The sequence below is a fragment of the Haliotis cracherodii genome, unplaced genomic scaffold (genome assembly GCF_022045235.1).
Source record: "Haliotis cracherodii isolate W230 unplaced genomic scaffold, xgHalCrac1.p SCAF_6, whole genome shotgun sequence".
Classification (NCBI taxonomy): Eukaryota; Metazoa; Mollusca; class Gastropoda; order Lepetellida; family Haliotidae; genus Haliotis; species Haliotis cracherodii.
Genome location: NW_027266319.1, coordinates 40408762 through 40429399, shown reverse-complemented (window position 1 = coordinate 40429399; position 20638 = coordinate 40408762). Strand labels below are relative to the sequence as shown.

The 20638-nt window shown below is 37.9% G+C and overlaps 1 protein-coding gene across 1 annotated transcript; it reads right to left on the bottom strand.

Annotated features, from left to right (window-relative positions):
* Positions 1-4535: 4535 nt before the first annotated feature.
* LOC139446173 (uncharacterized) lies at positions 4536-7086 on the bottom strand. The gene is made up of 3 exons (XM_071227476.1): positions 6894-7086; positions 6199-6272; positions 4536-4733 (listed from the first exon to the last, which is right to left on the bottom strand). Exons 1-3 carry the CDS (start codon positions 7060-7062, stop codon positions 4536-4538), a joined length of 441 nt encoding a protein of 146 aa, XP_071083577.1. The 5' UTR covers positions 7063-7086.
* Between the last annotated feature and the right edge of the window lie 13552 nt (positions 7087-20638).

The following is a 20638-nucleotide window of genomic DNA, read 5'->3' as shown; positions in this document are numbered from 1 at the left end:
CATGTGTTTTACCTTTTGAACCTGCCCGGTAATATTTTTAGTCAAGAGGTTTCTACGCGATTTGACTAAATATGGGTATCACATTCCGTATCTTATTGTGACCTAATATGTATCTAGATAGTATCGTATAGTGACCTTGCTGTATGACCCCTAGATCTATATTGTGGGTTCTACTGTACATTTCTGGCCACAAAACCGAGTGGTTTCCACACCACGATTATGACTAATGAGCAATAGCGAGTTAACAACAGATGGGGGGGGGGGGGGGGGGGGGCGGTAACAATCATTCCATACAAAATGTACCTGGAACAAAATACCTTGTTTGTGTATTTCTGTTGTAAGGCGAGCTGTGTTTTAGCATCCCAGCACAATGACCGTGACCTTTTCCTGTCAAGGGCAGTTAATTCATATAGAGAGTCGAGTGGTTTCCCTTTGACTACGAGTACACAAGCTCCTTCCCAGCGCGTAACGCCTTCGTTACCCTCTCGGTAAAATCACTGCCCATTCATCGCCACTCGCACCTTTCCGTAACCTGCAATTCGGTTTGTCCCGGAATTACACGATATGGTCTAGAATGATCACTGTAGTCAGTGTGGAAGCGGCCATTACAAGAGCATTGAAATTTGGCCCCTAACCTCAAATGTAGTCGTTTATATTTTGGTTAATGTCTTTGGGAATGCCATCATAATGACTTTTGATATTATGACTGACTAGATTTCCCAGATGAATTTAACTCTAGGCTGCTTGTACTAGTCCTGACTCTATGCCGATTTATAGTACTAGCCCACTGAGATACCATACCGCACTTTAACATGAATACCCCATTCAGACACAGTATACTGACTTGGAGCCGACCAGTCCTTGTTTTAGCCCCTAAATACCGAGCGCCAGGCAGGGTAACAACAAGTACCATCTTTTAACGTCTTTTGGTATGACGCGTCCAGGGATCGAACCCTAGACCTTCGCTCACCGATAAGGAATATTACTTACAGTAATGACAAAGTGAGCTTTTCAAGACATATCCATTTTGTTGGCGATATCATTGAGTTTTGATCACGTGGATAATTCCTGATTTTGTCCACGCCTGGGATTGTGTATGGAGACTGGGTATCTTTTCAGCTACGGCTGCAAAACCAAAACTTTTTAAAAAGAAATCTATGAGCGTAAATATTTGGGGGTTTTAAAACAAATCTTGGAACAATATATTTTTTTGTGGCAGACAATTTCTTTCTTTCCAAACAGTCTGAAGTAGGATTTTAAACGCATTTTCTGAGACAATTTCTTTATGACGATAAAAACGATCAGTGCCCTAGGTATGGACGCGTATCAGCGCCACAGTCTAAACAGATTGATCATCTACGTAGGTCATACTTTCATCCCCGTATGTGGTATTATAATCGAGCGTATCGTTTCTCAGACAGTGATATTGCCTGGTGAAGTTGCAATACCAGTTCGATACAAACATATATATTTTAAATTAAGCTGATTACTTAAATACTGTTAATTTATTTAAATGTTTGGAAGCATGTTGGTTGTTGTTTTCAACGTGTCAAACTATTACCGCAAAAAGACAAAAAACACAAACTGTACAATTGTACCTTCAGTGCTTTAAAGGATAATGACGAGTATTGGTTTGATATAGGTTTATAGTTTGAGTGAGTCTCACCCCTTCATTTCACGGTTTACCTCTTAAACCCTATTTTCCGTCATGGAGAAATCACGAGGATCAAAATATTCCCCCAGTTTTAACCATATTATGGTTAATATATAATTTTGCTTAAATTTTGAACAGTGGCCTATAGCCTCTATTTATTACGGTTGTAAAAGAGTGTGGCGTGTGTTATTCTCTATGTAACTTCGACATATTGAAATAAAGATTTACTTTATACAATGAGTAGATAATACCTCAGTAAAGACGGGTGAAACAAATGGGTCTTTATTAATTAAATATTTATTATTTATTAATTAAGCCAGTGGTTATATATAACTGACCGCGTCGATTAGTCGAGAAAATATTGATACCTAGATGAAAGCAGTATCATCATCAGTATCATCTACGTAGATGATATTTTTGTTTAGACTGTGGCACTAATACCCTTCCATACTAAGGCCTTGTGCGATTACATTGCAAAATTTCTGCTAATTTTACGTGTAAACATGTTGACGTCTAATCACTATTGTCTGATATATGTGTAAGAACATTACTTGGAACATACTTATGAGGAGAGAAACACGTATCCTACACGTTTCTGCATGTGGTAAGAATAGTTATATTATGTATTGAATTCAAACTTTCTGAGATTCCAATTTTCATTAGAACTACATGTATCAACTTGATAGAATGTGTATTGATGATATTTCAATGGAAAATTGGCAATTATCTTTGTTAAATTAATACTGTAATAAGTTGTCCCCTCGATGTATTCTTAATAATAATACCGTATTAATGTGAACAGTATTCCTGAACTTGTGAAACATATTGTACCAACTGCTATTATACCAGCATGCTTGAAAAAAAACCTCCAACTTATTGAAATGTAGAATTGGCCAGTGGCCTTATATTACTGAAATACATCTATGTCTATGTCTATGAAATCGTCAACCTCTTCAACTTCAGCAATGTTAAAGGTAAGCTTTTCAGCTCTTTCTTCACAAGAAGGGAGACACAGGTGACCCAGTTGTCTAAGGCGCCGCAGTTCACTGTAGAGAAATGCATACCAGAAACCCAACATTGTGGGCTCCAATCCCAGATTCGCCACTAGTTTCAAACGCACGACTACTCTTTCAAAAATAGTTTGACAAAGATCTCGATTCGAAATGTGAAAACTTAACAAAAGAACATACTGGACTGTCTAACAGATGGCCTAGATTATATGGCACTACTTCCCACGGACAATGCAAAGTCTCTTCCGTTCAAATGTTCATCTCATTGAAGCTGGGTGTGTATATAGAGACATCTTTGTATTGTTTCCCTGCATTGAATAGACAGATACACGTCTTTGACTGATTCAATCGTAAAGCCCGTAACTGTCGTTGGGAATATCCCCTGTTTAGCTTTTAGACTGGTTGATATTTTCTAGTGGATTAACTACGAAAATAAATGATTGCTGCTACTAGTTTTTAACGTGTGACCAAATAAATACCAGAGCTCCGAGACGAGGTTTCGCGAAAATACATCACAAAGTTCTAAAAGTAGCAAACGTCGAAACTGTCGAAACACAGAAGGATCACACAACAATGAGGTAAGGTTCAATAACGAGTTTATTAATTAATCACTGAACTGAAAAATCTTATATAATGTCCCGAGATCGCCAGACATGATGCCGGCTGTCAACTGTACTGGAAACATCAGTCGCTCGTCATTGTCTGTCACATGCTGGCTCTGGAATCTGGTACTTGTCTGTATCCCTCCCACGATTGATATATCTGAACTGTTAAAATAATGAAATTGTACCAATTAACTTTGAAACTTGAAAGTGTACGAAGTTGGCTGAAACCAGAACTGGATCCATGTAATGTAATGAATACATCCCGGAAGTCGCGTGACCCAGAATGAATGCCGAGCACGCCACATCTCCTAGAGCTGTCGAAATGGGATATAAGTAATTAAAGCATGGGAATACTTAATAATCATATAGGATCGATTCTAGAACGATCCCTGTAGACATTGGTAGGTAAAAGCCCTTGACTGTGACGGTCGGAATGACCTTGGACCCACGGATTAAAAAATCTGTTAACTGTAATATTTTATAGGGACCACAAATCACTAAAGACTTGTGATAACTGTAACTTGTATACTTGAATCATTACGATCTAGGAATATTTTGGTGAGGTAACAAAACATAATGAATTAAGCTTTTATCCATTTTGTAACTGATATTTTCCATCAATAATAACTGTTCAGATTCACTCAGCAAGATTTTTGTTTACCAACAGGCATGATACGTGGCAGTTCAACGTTCACATTTCAACCTCGGGCTCTGTAAGACATAACTGCAGCATGGAAAACATGAGTTTTTTTAATTAGTTGTTCTGACCGTGTAACCATCCGACCCTCATTGTAATGATCTCTTAAATAACGACTGCTTGGCTGCAGCAACTGCTTGGCGTGGAGTCTTTGGGCGGGAGCTCGACCTCCTTCGAGGTTTTGATGTTTTGATTTTTATGCGCTGACATACTGAACAAATCCTTAAAAATAAACCAACATTTCATCTACCCAATCCCCATTTTGACCAACTCTTAAAATAACAATAGGTTAGTTGAAACGACAATTTGGCATGCGGCACCTATGAAGCCATCTCTCGATTTCAGTTTTCATAACAAGGAATGCAGAAAACATGAATGTACAAGACACGTTCTTCAAGCAAACAGCGTTTATCACATACATTTTAAGCAGAATATTATATAAATTTTAATTCATGTATGAAACAAAGTGTATGTTATCAAAAATAGTCCAAAATAGTCCAAATGGTTCGTCCGAAAGGTCCTAAAACTAGTAGTTCACACAACACTGGCACAGAAAACAAGTCCAAAGTCTATCTCTCCGTGAAGAAACTCTGGAACATGTATTTCACACAGGACACAAGGACGGCCGAGCACGACTGGGGCTGCTTGGATTCTTCACCAAGATCTATCTCCACAACTTGAGGGCGGGCTCTGGGGGTGGGGAGGGAGGTCTGGGGGTCGAGCTGGGATGAGAGGGGGTTGACGGTGATGGTGAACACACTGCAGCGCTTATAGAGAGGAAATAGATGTCCTTAAATCATTGAAATCAGTATCAATCCACAGTTTAGCGTGTATCTGGATATTAAACAAATAGCAAGTGAAGATATACCACATACCGACTAACACAGAGAAATGCGACAAAAACATTTCTGTAATCACAGAAAATCTGTATTTGTACGATCGCGACAGTATCATGAGAGTCAGGGCACGATTAAGGAACTTGATATAGCTTGCACCTGGTGCAAGTTGACCCCCCTACCATTTTTCACTAGACTAAACCGATTGCACTTCTAACAGAACCTATTCACTGAAAAGATCACTTTGAATGGAATCACTTATACATCCCACATATTCATTTGCATTTTTGTTTTTATCATAAGACTGACCTGATAAGATTCATGACGAAATGCCAAAAGGACAATGTCAAATTACTCAAAACACTGGGAATGTGATGTAGTATGGTACAAAAAGTTTATTGATTTCAAAGATGTAAGTGTAGAAAGCCTTTTTAATAAGTCAGTAACAAAGTTGTAAAATTTTGACATGCACTGGGTTAAATCGAGCCCTGGTCATGAGCATGTGTTTTTTAAATCACTAACAAATAGTGGTGATACCAGTTGTTTGTGAAAAGGTCATGTATAGGGAAACGGAAGTAATTTTAGACTTTTTTTTTCTAATAGGACACATTCAAACAACTTGAACCTAACCTGTCCTTAAATCATTGAAATCAGTATCAATCGACAGCGTGTATGAAAAAAAACATGAAACGGTCGACCATTTTGTACAAATAGCAAGTGAAGATATACCGCCTACCGACTAACATAGAGAAATGCGACATAAACATTTCTGTAATCACAGAACATCTGTATTTGTACGATTCTGACAGTATCATGAGAGTCAGGGGACTATTTAGGAATTAGATATACCTTGCACCTGGTGCAAGTTGACATCCCAACCATTTTGCACTGGACTAAACGGATTGCACTCATAACGGAACCTTATTGACTATTAGTGTGGATGTATATAATTAAGAAAATATCATCTCAAATCCGAGAATGAGATCAGTGTCGTTAATATTTCGAAATATTTAGCTCACCGACATGCACTGGTTGCATATAGAGATAAATAATAGGCTGCATTTTTTAATATCAGGTTGCACTTGTGCACGTCTTATATAGTCAAATCAAGCCCTGTCATGAGCAAGTGTTTTTGAATCACTATCAAAGGGGGTAGTTTTATCATACATAACAGAGTAAGGGAGTGGTAAAATAATGCAAGTCACCTTTCTTGTGTTGTTTGTTAGAAACGACTCCTGATTATTAAAAGCTTCCAGACTATATAATATGTATAGTTGTCTTAATAATGTTTAAAACAGATGACATGTTTTCAAACTATTGCCAGTTAAAAAGGTTCTCGAATTTGTTTTTTTCTGATAGGACACATTCAAACAACTTGAAACCAATGATGACCTACAGGATCAGGGACAGGAAGAGTCTTTTGGGAGACAGGGGCCTGGTAGGTCCTAAACCTGTGAAGATCATCCTGAGCTATGATGGAATAAATAAAATAATAAAACAACATCATCCATCCTCATTGTGTAGACTATAACATAGACTTTGGTTTTTTTTATTGAAACATGATTCCTGTGTGTTTTTTAAGGAGATTAAGCAAATTATGCCAACGTTGCAGGATTCTATGCCAGGAAGTTTGGTTTAGGTAAAATGGTCACTGGATATTTTGGGAAAAGAGAGACCTATACTTCACAAGTCCCTCCCCTTGACACCAGATATGAAAACATACACAAATCATGTTTCACTTTGTGGATCCCACTGCCACGGGAAGGAAAGGGGAAACATAGATCTATTGTTACTTTGATCATATATCATGATACTTTGACAGTGATTATTTTAATAACCGCCATACAAATTCACTTCTCAAAAGATCAACCGTAAAACAAGTACATAAATATATACGAGGGACCGGCGACGTACATGAAATGTCCCATCTGCTAATGAGTATGTTTGTCATTTTCTTTCACTTTTATTCTTACCAAATGTTTAGGACAGATTCAAGTTGGGAATACAATCGGTCAAAAGGTATCAATATGTAAGCTTTGAAATCAAGATGAAAAGCAAACATAGGTTAACACTGAGAACACTATTAGATACCTTGATGATAAGCCAAAGCAACAGTGGCATACATCGTGAAGAACGTGCGATACGTGCGGGATAAAGAGCAAAATGTAAACACAGACGTGGAAACAAAGTGCAGCAGAAACAACCAAAATGGCGTCGTTTGAGAATAACGGAAGTGGCAATGGTCTCCATGGAGATCCATCAGCGATCGCCGCTTCTCGCCGCTTTCCGTAAACTGCCCCTTTCCGTAACCTTCTTGTGCTGGAATAATTGTCACAAATGATATCCTTGCATGTCCAAACCACGATTAAGACTAATGCCTGACAGCGAGTTGACAACAGATGATGGGTTAACAATCATTCCATACGAAATGTACCTGGAACAAATACCTTGTTTGTGTATTTCTGTTGTAAGGCGAGCAGTGTTTTTGCATTCAATCACAATGACCGTGACCTTTTCCTGTCAAGGGCAATTAATTCATATAGAGAGTCGAGTGGTTTCCCTTTGACTACGAGTACACAAGCTCCTTCCCAGCGCGTAACGCCTTCGTTACCCTCTCGGTAAAATCACTGCCCATTCATCGCCACTCGCACCTTTCCGTAACCTGCAATTCGGTTTGTCCCGGAATTACACGATATGGTCTAGAATGATCACTGTAGTCAGTGTGGAAGCGACCATTACAAGAGTATTGAAATTTGGCCCCTAACCTCAAATGTAGTCGTTTATATTTTGGTTAATGTCTTTGGGAATGCCACAATGGTGAATTTTGACATTTTGACTGACCAGATTTCCCAGATGAATTTAACTCTAGAACAAACGTAGGACAATATCTGAATAGCAAAATACACTTTCAGCACATTATTGGTGTCCATACTGTAATGTCTAGTAATGAAGACACGTGGCTGGCACTTTATTCGGAGTGGTCTCCCCTTACACGTATTATGCCAAGCTCCTTCCCAGCGCGTGACACCTTCGTTACACTCTCAGTAACATCGCTGCCACCAGTGTGGGCGCGGCCATTTCAAGAATCTTGAAATTTGCCCTCCAACCCCATATGTAGTAACGTTTATACTTTTGTTTATGTCTCTGGGAATGCCATCATATTTCAATTTGAAAAGGTTTACGACTGACCATGTTTTCCAGATGAATTCACTTTGTTGTTTTGATAATCGGATTGGTTCGAGATTGCAGACTAACGGAAAATCAACCAACTTCTCCCTTACATTCTTACTATATCAATAACACGATAGTTTTAATGAAACAGAAATTCAAATTGACAAACGAAGAAAGTAATTTAGCAGCGATAAGTGTATTCGGCGTCACGACAGTCGTCACTTGTTTGTAAACATAACGGTCATTCGGTTGCGAGTTCAACTCCAAGCATGGTTGTGGCCACCTATTCACAGTGGGGAGTTTTGACTGGTGGCAGCGATAGTATAGAGAGCTCCGGGAACGTACTATCGCTGTGAGGAGCTTGGTATTATGCTTGTGGGGATAATGGGACTAACATGGGTACTTTAGGAGTGCTTCACAACATATATTACATCCCTCTTTTTCTGACAAACACACGTTTTTAACAGTCCAGTACTGAAATTAATATATATTTAAATGCAACATTAAACCGATGATAATGAATTGCATTAAATGCAATATTAAAATGCCACTGCTCAATAACTTGTTTGTTGTTATTCACTGTTTTAAAGTCTTTCTCAAAGTATCTGAGCACACTTTATAGACCATTCTTAGCCAATATGCATGACCTCGAGGTCAAATCGAAAACGAGGGTAACGTAGGCAGTCACTCCCTGGAAATAGCGACCTCGAAAAGGAAAGATTACTGCTGTGTGCCGTTGTGTAGAAGTGATGCCCACAGGGACTTTACAGTGTATTTCCACCGCATTCCTATGGATAAGACCGGAAGGCAGTGTTTGGCGAAAATACGCAGAGATCCTGGAAAGTCATTCACAGTAAGTACTTACTAGGCCTAATAATGATACCGTATTTCCTCTATTAGACGCCCGGGCTTCTATTTATTTCGGACAAGCCTTTGACCCGGCGTCAATTAGAGGCCCGGCGTCTATTGGAGGCCCGGCTTCTATTAAAAACCCCATTTCACTATGACCACGAATGTCCCGAATCGTCACGAAATGAAGATATTGTGTGTTAGTAGATATCCGTAGATATATCTTAAAGGGGAAGTGTACACGCAAAAATCACTTTCTTTCTTTTTCTAAACAAAACGCAATTTTAGAATAAGTTAGTATCTGTGTTTGAAAATATACACTCATTTTTTTTCACAGTGAAAGTAGGAAGCTCACAATAGTGTGAAAGTGATATGCCGTTATGAGGCCTTCGTTTTACGAGCGAAATAGGCCTGAGTTATCCCCCTTAGATTATGACGTAATTGGTGCCAATTCAACTGGGTCCCTGTCTATTCTCAACGCAAACGATATCAAGGACCAGTTTGCGGTAAAACAACATGGTCTACGACACACTCCGGCGCAGTGGTGACTCAGCATAACACAATTCTGGCTGGCATCTGAGATGCTAGAATCACAAAACTGTACCTACACCACGTGAAGCGGCTCTAACAAAGCATGATGACGTCATAATGTTTATCAATTGGCACCAATGACGTCATATTGCAAGGGACATAAGCCATGGTGTTTTTGTTATGGAAATAGAACACTTGGTAAATGTGAAAAATATAAATCGTTTTAGTGCAAAAAATATGTTAATTAAATATGATGTTTTTATATTTTTGTCTATGTCACTTCTAGGTTAACACTTTTAATGTGGAAAAAGTACAAGAAAAAAAGGTTCATTTCCGTGTGAACTTGCCCTTTAATCAGTTCTCGAAGTCCGTACTTGAATCGTGACACTCTATACGAGTTGCACTCGTGACATATCGGATCGAGGACCGTTTTCCGACACACGTGGGGTTACCGGAAGAGAAAGGAAGTCCACATTATGTAATTTAGGTCCCCAAAAGGGATCATTAATTGTATCATTTGATTGACCCGACGTCTATTAGAGGCCCGGCTTCTATTTTTGCACTGAACAATTGACCCGGCGTCTATTAGAGGCCGGCGTCTAATAGAGGAAATACGGTATGTCACGTAGACATCGCGAAACATATTCAAACTGTTCAATATTCAAGATCAAAATGACATTCATCCACCCAAAGACATGTTATTTTATATAGTCTATAAGCTGACATAAAACATAATGAAATTCGTTTTTCAGTAGTTTGTGAACATGTCATACAAGTAAATGTGGAGAAATGCCGATTCTGACGAGTATGTGTAGGTGGTCTAGACCTGTGTAATGTTTAGGCCAGTGTTGGTAGAAAAATCCTATTTGTGTTAGGCCAAGTGAATTGTAAGTACTAGGTACGCCTAGTAGCTACATAGACATTTAAGCCTTTGGTAAATATAAAATAAGATGCGAGATAACATGGATTTTCGGATGTATTGCTGTCACCGACCTAATAAATGTTTTTTATTGAATTGAAGGTTTTATTTTAACTTAATTAAGTATAGTTTGTATAATAGTAAAGTACATTATGTACAGGCCTCAAAGTTTATTTTTTTACCAAGTAGCCATATTGCTACAAACATTTTTTTCCAGGTAGCCAGTTGTAAAATCAAGCAGTCTAGCCAATTTTGTAGGTAGCCAAAAACATCTTTTATCAAATAACTATTTTAATATGTACAAGTCATAGCACTAGTCTTGGAATTGTATATTAGTGGAAACTGTACTTGATTTTTGTTATTGGTGACTCAAACCATGATGCAATTTATGTTACAATACTATTTAAGTGTATCATTGCTTATCAAACTGAAATAAAATACTAATTCCATTAATATTTATGTATTTCTGTTCATAGTCGACTATAGAGGAATTATACATAAGAACAATTATCAGCAGACATGTTTTCCACAATCAGCTTTAATTTATTTTTTTGACTTCAGATGTGAAGCAATAGAATTTAGTTGCCACAATATATTTTTCAAGGTAGTCATTTGGCTACCTCTGCATTTTAGACAGTAGAAATTTGAAATTTAGGTCGAATTTGCGACCGTTTAGTCGCAACTTTGAGGCCTTATATATCTACATTGATATTGAAGACATTGATATTTTCACTAGATACATCTATAACATGTGTTTACTATCTTATTTTTTTATTCAAAGATAACCACAAACACAGTTGTGTGCAGCAATCATTTCATGAAGGATGACCTCAAATGGACACCTAACAGTAAGACTCTGTAGCCAGGTGCTGTTCCCTGAGTGTTTCAGCGGACTGTGAACAGTGGGGCTGCTGGCAGGAGGCCACCCTCTTGGATACACTCATGCCATAGAGGTAAGGAAATGTTAATTGTAACCAGTCTGTATATCAGTGAAATAAGATTTGCTGCAAGTCTTCGTAATATTTCAAGTACATATGACACACATGTAGGTAATAAATAAACTTTACTAAATACCCTAAATACACTGACCAGTGACCACTACTTCAGCAATATAGGAAATATGATAGGGCAAGTTAGTGACCGTAACAGAAATATATTTACTTTTCAAATATGTATTTCAGATGATGTTGATCAAGAGATTCAGAAAATTTCACCACCTGAGGAAACTCCCACAAGAAACCCACCACAGTCACCATCAAAGATATAGTAAGAATGACAATCATATTAAATTAATTTTGCCTTATTTGTAATTCCAGAAACATATTTATTGTTATTTGTGTGTTTAAGAAGTAATAGGGATCCATCATAATTGGTGTGTTACAGTGAAGCAGAATGTGATGCAACGGTCTCTGACCACAAGGGTACATAGACCAACTCAATGAAAAACTATGTGAACAAGAGAGGCAACTCAAGGAAAAGGATGACAAGATTGAAAAACTAAACAGACAACTTGAACTTGAAAAGTTCGGAGTTCGTAAATTCATGTATGATGATAAATTGCTGGAACATTACACAGGATTTCCATCATTTCAAATATTGCAAGCATTCATTTTATTTTATCAAACCTACAGCATCTAACATGAGAGGTATGTATTATCAAGGTGAATCCTGTCTTCCAAAACCAAACAATTCTCACTCTATTCCATTATTTGAGGAGTTATTCATGTTTCTTGTCAGAATTAAGCTGGGTTCAAGTGAAGTAGGTTTATCATGTCTCTACCATAAACAGAAGGGGTTTGACTTGGTGCAGTTATCTCTATTTTGTTTTGGGTAGCATTAACATTTGGCCTCCTGCCTGAAGACTTCCGATTATTATACCCTAGAACTCGAGTCATCATTCACTTCACAGAAATGTATACCGAGAGACCCTCCTCTGTACATTTAGGTTCCCAAATGTATTCTCATTACAAGAGCAGGAACACATGGAAAGGCCTGGTGGGTATTGCTCCTCATGGGGCATTAACCTTTGTATCTGCCATGTTCTCAGGTTGTGTGTCTGACATTGAAGTCACTGAGTGGACTGCTGGGATTGCTTCAGCCAGGGATGTCATCATGGGTGACAAGGGTTTTCGTATAGGGAAGCTATTGGAAGGAACTGGTGTGTCAATAAATACTCCTCATTTCTTGAGTTCTGCTGGTCAGTTTGAGCAAACCGAAATTGAAGAAAATCAACAAATTTCCAGTCATAGGATCCACAGTGAAAGGCATATCAAACGAGTAAAAGAGTACCATCTACTAAATGGTACAGTTCCCTTATCAATGGCTGGGTCAATAAATCAGCTGTGGAATGGAGTAAACTTACTAACTCTGTTTAGAAGGCCCCTTATAGCCAAGTGAGACAAGCAATATCCAGCATGTTACATCTCTTAGCCTTGAACATCAAATGTTGATATCTGATTGTTTTAACAGCAGTTTCACCAACATTTTGTTCATGTGATATTGGGTAGCTGGTACATATACTCTTGTACTCATGGAATATCACCCCAAGTATGAGTAATACCTTGCCCAAGGGTACCAGCACAAAGCGAGGTAGACATATAAATGTAAATGAATTTCTTCTGTAATATAAAGTCTGAGATAACTGTTGTAATACATTGATGGGTTAGATGAGTATTAATCATGTTAATGAAAATGTCACTTTGTTTGATATGTAACGTACGTGTTGTTCAATTTCAACTTCATAAAATAGATAATTCCACCTTTTGTATTTGAAAAGAATTTGGTTGGGAATCGGAAGAATTTCATTTATATGAAAGAGATTATGATGTGGTGTAAGGGGAGACAACCTGTGATAAATTATGATTTGTTGATATTTTCACTAATAGTAACAGGCCCATGAAACCAGTTGTAATTGTAATTTATCTGATCAAGACGAATGTATGGCAGATTTTATATTTTGTTTCACAGACAAACATTTGCTATGAAGTATTATTACATGTGCTCACACTGTGTTTCAGCAAATTATGTATTGTAAAATCCAACTTGACTGTCACTTGAGCTATTGTGTAAGTGTATTGTTGCTTAATGTCAGCATTTTTTCTGCTATTTGCAGTTAACAAAGTTTAATTATGAATAATAATGGGCTTATGAAGATGAAACACTGCATTATGCTAGCTGTACATGACATGTAATTTCAGATCTTCAAGTCCTTTATGATGATTGTCTATTAATGCTATTAATGCTGTTTTTTGTCAATTATTTTGTATTTCAAAACAGTGATTATGTTTACACATGAATGTTTGTCCTGCTTTGTTTTGCGATACATTGGTAAGCTGGGTCCATACATTTTGCTTTATTGCTTACCATTTCTTAATCATGGATGAAAGGAAAAGCCTGAGAAGTGCTGATGGAAGTTATCTCCCCTGGGTAAAACATTTGTGATTTAATATTTAAGATGACATTTTTCAATTTTCGAATATTTGTACCCAAAATAAACTCTGAGAAGTAATTGCAATTTGTATCCTGAAAATTAGATTGTTATTTATCAGTAATTCATATACAGTGCTTTCCTAGTGCAAGTGTGTCTATTGTTATTACACTGTTGTTAATACACAAATTAGAAATAAATGTGTATTTATTGTACTTCATGTGTTTGTTATTTATGCTGGTTAATTGTATTGCTGTATGTTACTGAATCCTGTTATTTTGATCTGATATCAGTTCTCTTCAAAAGGTTTTAGTAACTATGCTATAGAATAACTGAAAGAATTCAAAAATAAATCAATTTAATAGTACAGTAAAAGAGTATTTACAATAATTTTAATATTCCGCATGTGGGTATCAAGTCCATTCAGGTAAAATTGCTTTTCAGTTGCCAAGTAATAAGACATTGGCGGGGGGGATTGGAAACAAGTTGCTACAATCATCTACTAGAGTATTTCTAAGATTAAAGTACTTGATAGAAATTATATGTTTGTGTAATCAAGGTAGAATATTTTTATTCTCACATCAGCATAGGTTTTGGTTGCAGTTGGCTCACATGCTAAAACATGTCTCATTGGTGCTGTCGTGATCTTCTTTCCAGTTTTTAAGAAGGTGGCATAGCTATCAAATCCTGAAAGTTAGTTATGAATAAAGATCAGGATGATTTCTGTTCACTGATAGTCATTGTTTAATGTTTCTCCTAAGCACATTGACATGACAACATATACAAATAATAAAAAAAATGTTTAAATTTACCTCTCTTTTTCTTTATTTTGCACCAGCAACAGATGCAGTTAATCTGGATTGTCTGACTTTGTGCCACTTGGGAAGAGATGGCACTGTCCGAGTTGATTTCTCAATCTCAATACTTTGATCAATAGTCACAGAGAGAGCTTCTAGGTTGACTGTTTGTGAATCACTGAGATCTGTTGGAATACTTGAGGGACCAATACTGTTTTTGGGTGGAAAGTCTGGAAAGGTTGTGTGACTATCATCATTAATAATGGTACCCTTTGTAAGTCCTTGCTGATACGATAACACACTACCTTTTGGAAACATGCCAAATTTTGTTAACACTTCAGACTTGGAATTTGGTACAGCGACTGTCAGAAGTAACAGATCTGGTCTAATGTCACTTAGTAAAACAACTTAGTTTTGGATTGGTGGTAGAGGTGATTGCAAAGGATTGTAGAGGTTCAAATGGACACCTTTAGTGACACGAGTAGGGTTCTCAGTGTCATACCCTTGAACAACTCTGTTATCTGACTGAGCTCCCTTAATTTTTCTCCTCTTGGAAGATGCCAGGTTTGGGGAAGTGAAGTTTTGCAGACATCATCTGGAATGGCAGTAACACCAAGACACTTGTAGTTTGCTATCTGGTACATCACACCTGTGATGAGGCCACAACTCTGACTCTGGCAGTAACACCAAGACACTTGTAGTTTGCTATCTGGTACATCACACCTGTGATGAGGCCACAACTCTGACTCTGGCAGTAACACCAAGACACTTGTAGTTTGCTATCTGGTACATCACACCTGTGATGAGGCCACAACTCTGACTCTGACAGTAACACCGAGACACTTGTAGTTTGCTATCTGGTACATCACACCTGTGATGAGGCCACAACTCTGACTCTGACAGTAACACCAAGACACATGTAGTTTGCTATCTGGTACATCACACCTGTGATGAGGCCACAACTCTGACTCTGACAGTAACACCAAGACACATGTAGTTTGCTATCTGGTACATCACACCTGTGATGAGGCCACAACTCTGACTCTGACAGTGACACCAAGACACATGTAGTTTGCTATCTGGTACATCACACCTGTGATGAGGCCACAACTCTGACTCTGGCAGTAACACCAAGACACTTGTAGTTTGCTATCTGGTACATCACACCTGTGATGAGGCCACAACTCTGACTCTGGCAGTAACACCAAGACACTTATAGTTTGCTATCTGGTGGCCACAACTCTGACTCTTACAGAAAGTGGATGACAATCGAAATATATCTGGAAGAAAAAAATGAAATAAGAATTACTATTTATAATTTTAATCACATTCCTTTTCACAATCATTTAAAAATAGATTATACCACAGTAACCAGTAGCAACTGATTTCAAAATGCTGAGTTATAGATCTAATTATTAACACAGTCACATGAATTGAAACAAAGTAAGTATAATCCTGGTGAAAGTGACAAAAAATCACTGATGAGTATTGTAAATAACTTTAACTGATACAATATGAATGTAGGCCTGTTCATTATATATGCAGGGATAATTCTAGGCTGGGGCCTTGTTCCTAAATTTGAAAAAAGGCCCACATTTTCAAATACGATGGGTCATTTTAACATGATGTATGGGCAAGTGTGGGTGTCTCTGGACATTTGAAATTTTCACATTCATTTCAGAAAATTCCTAGAGTGAACCCTGTACGGTACATGTCTTCAAATAAAATTAACATTACTTTAACACCATATGTTATAAATACCTCAACTTGATGAGGGGATTCGTTTTTCCTCTATGATCTGTAACAAGATGCTGTTACACGAACAACGTCATCACCTGTAGGAACCACTGAAAACAAAATGTGCAAAATGGCTGAAATATTTAAACAGGAAAAACAAAAACAAATAATTGTACCACATTAAGAATACAAAATATCTACTGGAGTAGAGCTATCTTGATCAAGCATATGCTTATGCTTACTTATGATCTCCATTATCCAGCTCAATCAATATACTGCTTGCTTGAAGAATTTCGAATCGGAATTGAAGGATTCGAAACCTGGACAAATTTTCCGCTTTGACCTCAAATCACGAGGGCGATGTCCACATGTATAAAGACAAAAAGGGGAATAACTCCGCAATTCTTAACCTAAGTCATTGTAAAACTTGGTATCCGTCATGTCCGCGGTGAGCATCTGCTTTTGATCAGGACAACATTTCAGATTTCGTTTTAATATAGAAGAATGACCTACAAAAATCCTGAAAGTGCCCTTTTGCCAGTTGAAACCAGATACTTTTAGCTTATATCCCAATTTATAAGAAACGTTAATATCGGTACCACAAAAAAGTAACAGTATATTACCACTAATATTCGTTCATAGAATAGAGACCGACTCCGTGGTCTAGTGGTAGAGCGTCCGCCAGGAGAAGGTCCGGGGTTCGATCCCCGGCCGCGTCATACCAAAAGACCTAAAAAGATGGTACTTGTTGTTACACTGTCTGGTGTCCCACACTCCACCCCCACCCACCAACGCACACCCAAACCCCAACAGACCATGACCCACCTCCACCCTGGAATCTCAAATGGTCGGCCCCTATTTTGAAACGCGCACCTGATGTACTCTTTAGCTGTCAATGTTCCGCCAATTAAACGATAAAATCCAAATGTAAAACAAATAGTTGTCCACACATACATTAATAAAAATATATCGTATAAATATAATGAAGGGCATGTTTTATTCAACCTGTCTATATAAATTTGCCACAATTAATATTTCACAATTCTCCAAAGGAAGTATGTATATGCTGCAGTGTGGTACATTCGCAAAGCAACCTATGGGAACACGATGAATGTCAATTTCTGTGATTAAAAAAACCCTGATTATTATGAGTTTCATAAATTCTATGGCATTTTAGATAAAATATTAGTAACAGTACTACATACATGTACCCATTTTGCAGCAGTGCATTAATTTACTGGGTGAAAAGAAAGATATAGAAGAGTTATTCAAATTATGATTGAAGATTAAAAAAACCAAAAAACTTCATGAACTGAATGCGTTGTGTACTAGTTTACCCGCACCTCAAAGGAAGTAACAAATATGTACAACGATGTTGATGTTGATGTTGACGTATACTGATATGACATCACTACCGGTAACTTCCCGTCATAACATAGCGAGTTCACTGATAGCAGTACGCGGAATGTTTGGAGTAGGTTTTACCGTGATGCTGGGATCACATATATACATAAATGAGTCAAGTAAGTTAAGAAATCAGAGTCAATCTGAAATCAACAAGTTCTGGGTTTTTTTTATGTTCCATTCTCGCCTTGATACTACGTGGAAGGCAGACCGTCGTCAGTGTGTGTGATTTTGCGTCAATATCATGGCGTCACGTGGAACGATTTCTGTTGACTTTTCCAAGAAAAGTATCTAGACTCTAATTATTCATTCCTCAATTTTTGCAAGGATTGCATATTCGTAATAATCCGAGCTAGTGTAGGCAACAAATTGACGACTAAATCTCTCGGAATAATAGAAAATTTTATTAAAATCAGACCTTAGTTCTTGCTACCGCTAAACAAAGCGTTAGCGAGAACTAAGGACTGATTTTAATGAGATTGATGTTAAGTAAAACTAGAAATTTGCTTTGTTTACATTTTTTTAAATGAGAAGGCCCACTTGGTAGGTTTCAGAGCACAGGGTTTTGTTTCACACTTGAATATTGCGGTTGATTTCATTTGGACCGTTTGTATTAGTGACTTAGACAAAATGTCAAATGATTCTTAATGGTATGATGAATTCGGGGATGTATGTATCGTAGCGTGTGTGAAATACATGTGATGTGATATAGGCATCTCGTCTAACGCGAAAGGAACCGTGATTTTCCAACGCTATCAACATGGCGGTTCGGTTTTTATGTTTCGAAAACGAATAGAGGGTTATTGGAGTCTTTTCGGAATGATGATTGGTGTTTTGACAAAGAGCAGACACCCAATGGTTTTGTAATTGAAATTCTCATGTAGCTAGACTATATACCTTATTTGAATAAATAATTACATTTAGAACAGTGAATTGGTAACATGCGAAAATTTCAATATTTTCGCTGTACACTATTTTCAGATGTCGTTAATGATACAGATGCTTTGCCTAAAATAGTTGTTAATGGCATCACATAATAGATACTTTCACACAGAATCTACAACTGTGACGTGTATTTGTGTGTGTGATGTATTTTAAGTTTTAGAAACGTATTATGGACCTAATCTAATCTTGGTCTACACTACAGTACACGTACAGTCACATAGCCTGTCGTTTCAAATAACACTATGAACTGTTTAACCTGGAGAATTAGACCGATGCAAATGTCAAAATATATAATAATAGGGATCTATATGATCTTTTTTTTAACAATTTGTACACACCTTTACGCCTTTCCATTTGATTGGAGCTAGTGCGGGCTGCTTGTTGTGTGCTTGAATACACACTGTTTAGCATGTTTAGCGAACTTGTCAAATTAACTGCTTGAATATTGCGGACCATTGGCGCTTAGGTATTCCATACCTTGACATTTGACTATTCCGATAGCTGCATGAGCTGAATTTGTCTCATTTTCCAGTTTAGCCATTTCTGGCCATTTTGAGAAATAATCCACTGTCAACAAGTAATGATAACCTTTGTGTTCAAACAGATCTGTAGCAGTCTTGGACCATTGTCTATCAGGTAACTCAGCTGGTATCATAGGTTTCCTGGTGTTTGATTTCTTATGGATTCCACAGGTTTCACATTTTGACACCATATCTTCAATTGCAGTGGACATACCTAGCCAATATAACACATCTGTGCATTTTATTTTTCACAATAACCAGGTGTGGTTCATGGATAATATGAAGCATTTCTCGCCTCATACACTTCAGAACGATGAGCTTGTGTCCCTTGAACAACAGACCATTTATACTGGAGATTTCATCTCTGTAGGCCCAGTTTGCATTCAGTTCAGTTGAAAGTTCTGCTTTACTTTCTGGCCATCCACTTTGAATTACTCGCTGTAACTCTTGGAGAACTGTATCTGCTTTCGTCGCTATCTGAAATTCTTCTTGTTTTTGAGAGACAGGTAATTATGAAAACAATGTGACTGTATTCACGTCAACTTCTGGAACTAGATTCTCTGTTGTCTCATGTAGATAGAACCTGCTCAACATGTCTGAAATCTTCATTTCTTTACCCGGCTTGTATTTCACCTTTATGTCGTATTTCTGTAGTGCCAAAGGAAGTCGTAGTCATGCTGGTGCGTCAAGGAGTGGTTTCCTGAATGTTGACTCCAGCGGCTTGTGATCAGTCTCAACTCGTAGTGATCTTCCGAACACATAGTGATGGAACTTGATACACCCAAATACAATCGTTAATGTCTCTTTTTCATCCTGGGCGTACAACTGTTGTGCTGCTGTCAACGCTCGTGAAGCATAGGCTATTGGCTTTGACTTCTGTAGCAACACTGCACCAAGGCCTTTTGAACTTGCATCTACATTCAGTGTGAGCTCTTCAGACTCATCATAGTATGACAATACTGGAGCGTTTAATTGTTCTTTGTGTATGGCGTTGCTTAAGTCTTTTGGATCGATGCAGATTCTTACTTTGTTAGGCTTGATAACTGTCAGCATACTGTTCACCCATGGAGCAGGTTCATTCTGCTGCACGATCATACCTAGTTATTCCATCCTCTCGATTTCTTGTTTAATCTTGACCTTGAGGACGACTGGAACTTTCCGAGGTGGATGAATTACAGGTTTGACGCTTTCATCCAGTGTGATTGTGTGTTCTCCGGGTAGACATCCGATACCATTGAACCCGTGAAGATTCCAGGATAGAAAAGGTTTCCAGCAACCCATGCTTGCCGTAAAAGGTGACTCTGCTTGTCGTAAAAGGCGACTAACGGGATCGGGTGGTCAGGCTCGCTGACTTGGTTGATGCATGTCATCGATCCCAATTGCTTGGATCGATGCTCATGATATCAATCACTGGATTGTCTGGTCCAGACTCGATTATTTACAGACCGCCGTCATATAGCTGGAATATTGCTGAGTGCGGCGTTAAACAACAGACCAACCAACCAACCGTGGAACAAATCTGGGTGAGCTGCTGG

Coding starts and splice junctions, on each gene's coding strand:
- LOC139446173 (XM_071227476.1), bottom strand. CDS start 7,062: ATGGATCTCCATGGAGACCATTGCCACTTCCGTTATTCTCAAACGACG. Junction 6,273..6,893: donor TGCTTTGGCTTATCATCAAG/GTATCTAATAGT, acceptor ATTCCATCATAG/CTCAGGATGATCTTCACAGG. Junction 4,734..6,198: donor CTCTTCCTGTCCCTGATCCT/GTAGGTCATCAT, acceptor CCTCTCTATAAG/CGCTGCAGTGTGTTCACCAT.